A 10,773-nucleotide genomic window follows, 5' to 3' on the forward strand; every position below is an offset into this window, starting at 1 on the left:
GAGAGAGTGTGCGGAGTGCTATTAAATGCTCGCATTGGTGAATGTGGTGATATCGAATCTTTCCAGCATTTTTCCGGCTACGTTTTTCCCCAGCCGACCGATGTTTTGCTTTGTTGTCTACCCTCGGGCGTGAGTGATACGAAATTAACAACCGGTAACTTTTTTTTCCTCCTGAAATTGGAAAAGGCTATGTAAAAAAATCAAACATAGCTTCATCGATAGGATACTGTCGGAAATATGAGAAATGTGAAATGTCCCGATTTCATCTATTAGTTCGCAATCGCAATTTTCATTTCCATTGGCTTGTGAGTTTCCTTCCTTTTTATTGAAAACTGTATAACGTTGTTAAAAAATGGTTATAGAACATATTACTCCATTTGTTTTCAGTAAAATTATGTTCAACTATATTTGTACAAATCTAATAACGCGATATACAAAATTGAAGCAGTACTTCTTCTTTGGAAGATGTCTATAAAAGATCCCTCGTTTAGTCCCCACACCCATTGCACCACTTCGCACCACTTTTCCCCCTCATCAGTTCCGTTTCTTTTTCAATTCTTTCGATTCTGTCGGCTTTCCTGCGCTGCTCGTCTTGTCGGCGGTGGACGCGTTCTTCAACTTTCGCTGGTGCGTTTTGCGCAGAATGATTTGAATAAGCGTCGCAAACAACCCGACCGGTAGCATCACGATCAGCAGCACCATGATCGCCACGTCGACGACATGGCGCGACCAGAACGACAGATAGAGAGCTCCACTGCGCAGATAGTTGACGCCACCGTCGTTCTTGAGGACGTAGTCGATGTAGTAGAGGGCCTTCTCCATCGGTTTTTGCGGCTGTTCGCGGAACTGTCGCGATGCCTTGAGAGCGGCGTAGCGGAAGCTGGGCGAAAGAAGGGTTCGGAAGGAATGGATCACATGATCGCTATAGGCGGTTAGTAGAGGACTCACCTTTGCTCGTTGAGCATTTCATTAATTAACTCCAACACTAGTTCCTCGGTGACATTTTGATAGTCCAGTTTTAGACCGTAACCAGCGTCAACGGCACGGTTCACCAGGATCTCCTGATCGCCGGCAAGTGGAAGCCCGAGGATCGGTTTGCCGTAGTACACCGTCTCCATCATGCTCAGCAACCCACCGTGCGTGATATGGAGCCTCACGTTAGGGTGCGCCAGAAGCTGCTGCTGCGGCATCCACGGACCGACGATGACATTCCCCGATTGGTTGGCCAACGTCGCGTTCTCCCACTTCCAGATGACCAGTACCTGGCTCAACCGTCCGAACGCACCCGTGAACGCATCCCGCAGATAGTCGGGGAAGTCCGCCGACCGAATGTTCGTGCCCATACTGAAGTAGATGACGCCATTCTTGGCCTTCTCCACCCAATTGATGACGTCCTGCGAGAACCCGGTATCCTCGAACTCCCGGATGTGCACCCCACCGACCTCAATCATGTTTGGTACGAATGGGCGCGCGAAGTTGATCACCGGATGGCTATTGACCAGCACCAGGCTTACGTTGTGGATCAGATCCAACAGCGGGGGTAGTGTCCCCTTCCGTTGGAAATGCCGCTGGTAGACGGCTTCCTGCGACGGTAGGTACAGGTACTTGTAGTTAAACTGCTCGCACACCGACACGAACGTGTTCCAGACGCGCTGCACCAGCGTCATGCGGTCGGAGTAACCGAGCGACGGGATCGGATTGTAGGCCGGATTGTGCGGGTTCGCCACCATCTCGTTGGTGTACTTGTTCGGGGCCTCGGCACTGTACACAATCGCCGGCACACCGTAATGATAAGCCAGCCTGCACAACAAACGAGCGAACGGGCGTAAAGCATAAGTGGAGACGGGCGATAAGATTTTGACGCACATGGACGTGACGTCGGCAACGTGTGCGTCTCGCTTACCCGAGTAAACTTTCACACAGCACCTGATCCAGCAGGAGCAGGTCGAACGCCTCGGATGGGTTCTTCAACAGTTCCTGAACCTTCGCATGACCCAGCGTGTAGTCGGCCATCGCCGCCGTACCGTAGATCAGGTTGGTGTTACCGTAGAAGCTCGATTTGTCCCGCTTGGTGAACACGTTCGCCGTGAGTCCATAATCTATGGGGTACCAATGTCAAAAGGGTTCCGCTGCAATCGATAAGCCGTTGGACAAACACCGGCACGGGAGCTTACCTTCGACGTGGCTGTACAGTCCCGTTATCCTCACCTGGCGGATGTTTTCGTGCGCGTACTGCACCTCGAAGGGACTCACGATAGTTACCTTGGCGAATGGAAACCAAAAAGTTTGTAGGGAACTCACCACGCAAGGTTCTAGCCATCACTTACATTGTGTCCACGTGCTGCAAGTGCCTCGAACAGTACCTGCCCGAAGATGTAGTTCGTCTTGCTGATGCTCGGAAACACGGCCAAAATCTTTGCGCCGCTGGACGAACTCAAACTACCGGCTAGCACGAGAGCCACCAGCACTATGTACCCTCCGACGAACTTGCAGACCATCACTGTCTATGTCTCTGACGAGAGACCGGCGCACAAGGATTACTCACGAGGTGTTGTGGGCTGCTTCGAACGTTCGAACTTCGTCGTCTGCCAAACCGCTTAGTCGTACTGGCTGGCGTAGTCTACTTTGCCACGATAAGGTTCGTCGATGGCGCACGCCATTCGCTCTGATAATGCACCTCGATCGATAAGAGCAGCCCAACATCGAACAAAAAAACAGCCATCGAATTCGGACGCACCACGTACGTTGGTTGGTTCCGCCGGCGTGTACCTCATGTGTTGATTAGCTCCGATTGAGTTAAGTTTTGAACTCCGAAAGTACTACGTCCGGAAGTTGTACTCTGCATACATTAATTCATGCGTCAACATCCGAGGGTATCTGCAGATGCGGCACCAGCTAACGGCTGGGAGGAGGAGGAGGATACCATTTCCATTCCGTCTTTCACCCTAAAGGGCGCAATTTGGACCGACCTTGAAAAGGGATTTTTACTGCCCTCTCTCCCTCTCGGGAACACATTCATGTTTCGCTGCACGATGCGCCGCCGGTCGTTTCGAAAGATCGGGGTGGAAAATCGATATTTTTGTCCATTGTGATGAAACACGGCATGATTGCAGGAGGACCGTCCGTCCGCTGGAGTGATTTTGTGTGTGTGAATATGTGTTTTCCAAACTGTCTGCAGGCCGGTGTCCTGCGTGGAACGGTTCCCTCCTTTCCACCCACGTGGCCGGGAAAACCACGCCAGGTTGTCGGTTGTCATGGAAACGTTCGTTCGTTCGTGCAGCCGGTGTCTGACGTGGCCGGTTCGCTCCGTCGACGAAAGGCAAACAGTGACTCTCGCGCAAACACATCGGACTTCAATCTACCGACTCCATAGATGCGGTTTTTGATGCTGTCTACATGTGGCTGTGTCTATGTCTGTGTGTGTGTGTGCTTGTAGCGCCCTTTGCCATAAAAAGGGTGCCGTTTATGTTGGTTCTAGACAAACGAATGAGTTTCTGTAGCAATCACCTCGAACGACGCACGTAATGAAGCTGCGAGTCGGCAAATTTAGAGTGCGAAAAACTACGCTTCGAGGCGCTTGGTAGACACTGAATCGCTTTTCCGTGGAATAATAATTTTTCGCTGTACATTCTTTGCAGGGGTAGGGAATTTTAAATTCTAATTTATACAGGAGTTATGTTTGCATTTTTATTTATGCACGAAAATTTGTTGAACTCGTAAACGTCAACATTGAAACGATACTTTATATTATTTGATGAAGTTCTAGGATAATATAGTCATGGTGATTCATTCCAAACAAACTGATGACGAAGAAACTGATTTCTACAAATGATAACTCACGGGTTCTTGACAAATAAAATTTCTCAAATTACACTTCTACTTACGAGTATCGTTTCTCCGTTATTCCGTGTTGCATATTATACCTTCTTTGAAGTGCTTTTGAAGTACTGCTTACGTTTCGTGCCAAATTTCATCTTGCTGTCAACACAAAAGCCCTACCCTCCATCACATGCTCAAGGTATGCCTCAACAATTCACCAACTTATCATTCACGTGTCTCATGTTGCAAACTATTACACCTTTCGACCCAGGTGCAGCGCATTTCGGCCACAATCCATTCACGTGCTTCGTAGCGTTGGGATTTTCGGGCACTTTTCCACCCCTCTCCGGAACGCTTTTTCCGATCCCCCACGAGCCGGTTTTGTTTGGCCAACGCTAAGCCACCAAACCAACCGTGAAGAATTCTCGACCGGAGCATCAGCTGTTGCATCCAGGGTCATTTTCCGGGCTCGAATGCACGCATATCCTGTGGGTTCAGCGTACGAGCCTCGAGCCATCTGTCGTCCTACGCATTCATCCCTCCCGAAGGTTTTGTTCCCCGGGACGGTCGTGCGTTTCCTTCGACCCGTTTCGAGGAAACGAGGACCAAGCGCGGAGGTTGGGCATGCTTGCCCACCTGGTCAGCAAATTCTATGCGGCCAGTTTGGTAATTACAACAGCGGTAAGACCACGAAGTAGACTTCTCCTGTAAATAGTGTGCTTCGCGTTTTTCAGAGGTCGCACTTCTTTTCGTTCTTTTCCGACGTTCACATTCCATGGGGTGATAATTACACGGACATTCAGAGAAAATGTTCACTCGGTCCCTTCCTTTCCGATGCTAAGACCCGCAGTAAGCACATCTAACAACATTTTCACGCCCTATTAAAGTCTCTGTCGTTGATTGGCCAACCGCTGATCTTTTCTTGCATTTGTGCTATTGCGTGTGGAAACTTTTCAAACTCTCTACAAAATTACTGTAACCCTAATATTTGTTTCCCCAAAATAATCAAACTTAACAAAATCTTGATGAACTTCTTTTTAAATATTGTATTGGATATTTTTAACTCGCTGCATTATCCTTGCATGTGCATTGAAACCTGACACATCCACACGCCTTTCCTCGCACCATGAATTTCCCGGCATGGAAACGTAAAGTTATGCTTGTGATCTTTCCTCATAGTTTACTCGTTTTCACCCGACATCAAAGCCAAGCCTTCGTTGACGCCGAGGGCCCCGAGGCAGATTGGCTTCCATCGCAACCTGGTCAACCGAAAACCTCCGTGTCCGATTAGTGTTGAACCATATCCGTGGTGAACCAGGGAAAATAAGTTTTCTTCACACCCTACTACCTCTTATCAGCCACACAAACACATGCATGCGCATACCAATTTCGACCACCGGCAACGAATGTAGGCTAACTTTTCCACAACGCTTTTCGGAATTTTTCTTCACCCTCGCCCGAAGCAACATTGACAGGGTAGAGAGTTGGCTTATCGGAAAAGGGAAAGAAATAAATCTTTCAACCATCAGTTGCGATAGGTTGGCAGGACTCTCCGGAGACCCCGTGGGGACCGAGCCAAGTTGTCGAGCAGGCATTACCGTCCTGTTTACGCCGGCGCTCGATTCGAAAACTTTCCGACCCCCGGTTGAGGCGGATTAGAGGGCGCCGTTAATATCTAAAGTTTGCTGAGCCTTCGTTGAGCCGTTTTCTTCCCGCACGCAGGACATTGATTTTATGGATTAGGGTTGAATGGCTCTCACGAAGGAGGTTTGTTTTCTTCGGTGACTTCTCGAACGCACATACGGCGCAATGTGCTTATGGGAAAAGTTGAGATGTTTCTATTTCACCTCGAGTTCTAACTGGTTCTATAAGGGCGAATGTTGTCCAGAGGATATTTTTGGTGATTTTTCCTTTTGTAAGTTCTTTTGTAAGTTCTTTTAAAGATTCAACAAGTTGCCTTCGCTCCGTTTAATGAAGCATAAAAAGTCTGGATAGTTTGTCTCGTCCGCGCCTTCCAGCCCGCGGCCAGACGTTTTATCGACTAAACAGATCCTATACCGGTGGTGGAAAATCTATTACGTCCAATTCACAAGTGGTTTAGTGGCTGTCTTTAAATAAACCCACCAAACTTCGTGCACTATCGCGCTGATTGATTCCATTCTTCCATTCTTCCAACTTTACCCATAAAAAAAACCTCCCCGAAACGATCCTTGCGCTCCAAACATCGGCCTCGACTGGCGGCCATAAATCTCGGCCAGCAATTCAACATGACAGAAGACGGGATTTATTATGTACATACATACTCGACCAGGCCTTCCGTGGCCAGTCCAGGGCGTTCCGGTCCCGCGTGTGCCTTTGAAGTTTATGTGAAAATGTGAAAAATCACACAGAAAAACAACCCACACAACCCGTGGCTGAAGTTGGCCGTACGCGAGCGCAAAACAAACCCGCGTCGCTACAATTCAGGCTCGTAAGACATTTGCTACTTACGGGGTCGGACCCGATGCTTGTCCGCGTTGGTGCAGGAATTTATTTGAGTAGAAACAGTTATTAAGCCATTACAGTAATGGAGTCGTCGTTTAGGAGAAGTTCTGCCCGGTGTAGTTCTTTTCCGTGACTCGACAATGGCTTTTTCCCACCGGTGTGCCACCGGGAAAACAGCAACGTGCGCCGGATCGGTGCTATATTTATAAGCACGGGCACCTAGCGCCATATTGCTCGGTGAAATAGGGAGGGGAAATTATATGGTGGAAAACGAATGCCAGAAACTGTTCGCGGTCACCGAAGACACCTCCTGTATCCGTGTGTGCAGTGTTTCCATTTGGTGGCGCAACTATTTTGCCATAAGGCACCCATGCACCATGTACGTACTCGTTAATGGGGATGCACTTTCTGTTATGAATGTGTATTTTCTTTGCGAAACTCCCATGTGTTGACTGCATTTAATAAACTGGTGGAAAACGATTTAGAAACCATGCGCAAAGAATTGCGTCTGCTTTTTTTATTTTTAAAACATTTCATTTCCTGTTTTATTGTTTTGTTAACAGCATTTTTATGTTTTATTTATGGTTTCGCTTAAAGCCTTTGTGGAAAGCTTGTGTTTCTAACTTCATTCCGGTCCTATTTCACAAGTTTTTCACTTTATTCTTATTGATTTGATTCACTCTAATCCCACATTACATAACATAAAATTGTCGACGCTATAATCGTGTTGCTGTAAAGCGGAAAACAATCTCCTTCATTCACTTCCACTATGTCATGTGCATTACGAGTTGTTTAACGGCGTTTCCCACCAGCGTCGCTAAGAACGTTGATAACCCAGTGCACAACAAGCGCACCAGTTGCCATTAATGTTCATTTTATAGGTGCTCAGCCGTACGGTGGTTGCATAAAACCCGACCCTATACATCCGCCGTCCCCGTCGGAGGAGAACCTTTTTCTTCCCTCGAACCGACCGACGGAAGACCTCCACGACGTGCAGTGCGCACAACACCGGAAAAGCGAAGCTATAAAATTTTCACTTTCTCAACTTTCAGTGTGTTTTTATATGTTTGTGTGTGTGTGTGGGTTTGTGTTTTTTTGTTCGTGTCACCCTCTTCCACTTCCAAGCGGTGCCTCTTCGTTTGGAAGAAGATTTTCCACCGCGGACCAAACAATGCACCGCACTGTAGTTGTATTTGCCGCTCACCCACTCACTCGAGCCGCTCAATTGCATTTCCCGGTTGCATTTGCTGCCCGAAAAACCGGACGACGAATGCAGGAAGATTTACGATGTTTTTTCAATCACCGAAAAGCCGCATCAGCCGAAATCAGGCTGCCGTGTGGTCTTATTCTCCGGTTTACGACTTCAACCGTGTTTCAGCTGCCTGGGAACCTGGCGGGAGAGGAGTGCAATTTGTCACGGACTTGTTGCTAGGAGGATTCGGAATTTTCCATCCCCAGCATGGAGAGGTTTCGTAATCACCGCTATCCAATTTTTGATTGGGAAAAACGTTTCCCTACCAAGGCGGTGATTAAAAGGATCGGTAAAATCGCAACTCCGCACTGTCGGAAAATGGACAGTATTGTGCGTCAGGATAATTGGCCAAACATGAAGCGATGTCAACTCATCCATCAAAAGATCCACTGTTCGCAACTGCTGGGCATGTTGATTGATGGGGAACCTTATGGTGCATTAGGTTTGTCAAAGCGTTGTAGAGCTCCTAATTTGCTTTGTGATTTGAGTTGTGTTGCCAATGTCGGATTGTAAAATTATTCTGATTTTCTCATTACACGATGATACCCTTAAACCATTCGTTGTTGTTTAAAATGGGACGCTAGTTCTTCAATTATATTTTGAGTTTAACTAATTCTTATGGTTTCTCGTAGAATTATGTTCAACGATCATGCGTAGCGAGAGATTGATATTGTCAAATCTTTCTCATGATAAACAATGGTTTTTTTTTCTTGTTTCGAGTAGAAACATGTTTGGATTATTTTCCTCCAATGTCACCATTAATTAGACTGTCTCGCGGTGCCGCTGCTGGTGTTCACTTTCCACCGACATAAAGAGAGCCGGGACGGCGCTCGGCGCATCTATCATCACGATGCGATCTGTGCGGCCTTCTCCTGCATGCTGTTTATTTACTTACCCCTGCTGTCACTGTATGATTTATTATTAGTAACGATTTCCTGGTTCGACTGCACTTTTCATTATCGCTCGCACCATCAGCCCAGTTCTGATGACTAAAATATGGTTACGAGGAACGCGCAGTCCGTCGTAAGAGAGAGTGTGTGTTCGTGCAGTCTATTGGGCCAGTCTTGAGCCAGCCAGTCAAGTATCGTCAAGGGCTCGCGTTTCTATGCGTCGAGTTTTTATTTCCTGCCGCTTCGAACACTTTAGAAATGGTGCATTGTTGTGAATACTCTAACCACGATTGGGAATCCTATGATCGGGCATTGAGATGACGAAAAACAATGAAACCTCTGTTGATAGACATTGGTAAGCATCGAAGTTGGGCTTCTTCAACCATGGCACTTGTGGTACTTTCCTTCCGAAAGAGGTTTCATCGACACACTCTACAAAAACTTCTACCGCGGTCGTTCACTGCTATGACTAAAGTTTTGTCGCCCAGCCACGACACTCTCAAGTTGTTCTAGGAATAACTATTGTTGGAATGATTATTATAGAACAGTCAGATTCGACAACAAACTTCACACATTCTGTTAATGGAAAATACTCAGAACAATATAAGCTGTTTCAGGGACTCTCGCAGCTTATCTCGGAAGCATGATGCACTCATTATGCATTTCTCTATAGAAGGAATTTGCAAAGACGCTCATGGGATTTAACCGGACACAGTGGGAAAATGTGTGCACCGCAGCGTGTGACTGAGTGTGTTCGTAGAATTAACAGTTATGTCAACATGCGTCGATGAAATGTTAAACAGCATGGTATTGCCAAGCGGGCACGCCACCCGATTCACGCACTGAATTGAGGTCATTAATTTTACGGTTCATCAACCGGGGAAAACCCATGACGTGCTGATGAAATATGGGGTTTTCACCAACGAAAATGCGCTCGATTATCCATCGTCCATTTTCAGAAAATTGAATATTAAAAATGTTGTTTTACTTTCCACCCGCTATTTACACTGTTTGGTTTTTTCGAAAACTATGCGGTCGAAAATTTGCCCTAAAAAAAAGGGGTTTTACTTGCTTTTGCATTACAGTTATAGCAGAAATTGATGAGAGACCCTTTTACTGTCAACTCTCAGACTGTAAGTAAGCGTTAATTTATTCAAATTAACAAATTATAAAACGGTACATTGGCAAATTATTTGTGCACTCCAGCAATCACGCCACCGAAACTACTTGACGAAGCGTATAAACGCTGTTTGCACCCGTTTCGAAAGCCACAACACACATCGTTCGCAAACGGTTTTCCATATTCCTCCCCCAACTGCCACCCGTCCGTCCGGCCGTCCGTTCGTCCAAAATCAACCATTAATAAGAACATTACCGACCCACCGTAGCATTACCAAACTACACCACACCATTCACTCGTACCGTTTTGGCACACATATTTGTATTTTTCCGAACCCTTCCGGCACACGGCTGGGCACACTTCCACCCGAAAAACCATGTCCGTGGTTTAGCCATTTGCCGGTGAAATCATAAAATCATTTGCGGACGTTTAATTAAGTGCAAATGAAGCTATTCCGAGCGAGAAAAGTCCCATTCAGGTTCCCGTAATTTCTCATTCCGCTTATAATGCGTGCGGACGCAATTCAGGGATAACGATCGCGTGGGATGGTACTTGTGGGCCCTTTTTCTTTTCGCAACGTGGAGGAAAAAGTAAGGGAACAAACTGTTCGCAGTTGAAGCACACACACACACACACACTCGTCACATGTGGCACGAACTATATGAGCTGCCGTCATATCATAGGAAAATGCAGGTCAATAGCATTTGCTGAGGACGCGCACGTTGCTTTCGTTGGTCGACGTGAATGGAAGCAAACAAACGGTCGAATTGTTGGTTCGGCTCAGCGACAGATACAAAGTGTTCATTTTCTTACGCGCGGGAGTTATCCCGCGGAGGGCGAGAGCGGTTGGAAGGCACAAGTACATATTTAAATTAGAGAACGAGCCCAACGACTCACCCCAAAAGCCCAAACAGTGGCCCTTGTTTGTTGAACGCGAGCAGACCCTGATGTTTGATGAAGGCTGATGCTGCAGCGAACCGAACTTCCGGACGGCAGATTACGATCGAGCGGATCATCGTCAGGCCACGTCCCACTCGCCAGACATGCCAGCGTCAGTCGGGGATCATCAGACCGGGATGGTGCGGCACATATCAACCGGGAAGATCGCTTCAAACGGCACGAACCTTACAAGGGAGGCAAATTCGGACGCAGTATGAAGTTGGAAAGGTCGTTGCCTGGTGGTTCATGGTTTCACACAATCCCCTCGA

General features: G+C 47.2%; 1 protein-coding gene across 1 annotated transcript; it reads right to left on the reverse strand.

Moving 5' to 3' along the window:
• Positions 1–534: 534 nt before the first annotated feature.
• Positions 535–2,498, reverse strand: LOC131264871 (UDP-glycosyltransferase UGT5-like). Its single transcript, XM_058267138.1, has 5 exons — positions 2,328–2,498; positions 2,175–2,262; positions 1,904–2,099; positions 949–1,800; positions 535–880 (listed from the first exon to the last, which is right to left on the reverse strand). Exons 1-5 carry the CDS (start codon positions 2,496–2,498, stop codon positions 535–537), a joined length of 1,653 nt encoding a protein of 550 aa, XP_058123121.1.
• Between the last annotated feature and the right edge of the window lie 8,275 nt (positions 2,499–10,773).

Source organism: Anopheles coustani, chromosome 2 (assembly GCF_943734705.1).
Source record: "Anopheles coustani chromosome 2, idAnoCousDA_361_x.2, whole genome shotgun sequence".
Taxonomy (NCBI): Eukaryota; Metazoa; Arthropoda; class Insecta; order Diptera; family Culicidae; genus Anopheles; species Anopheles coustani.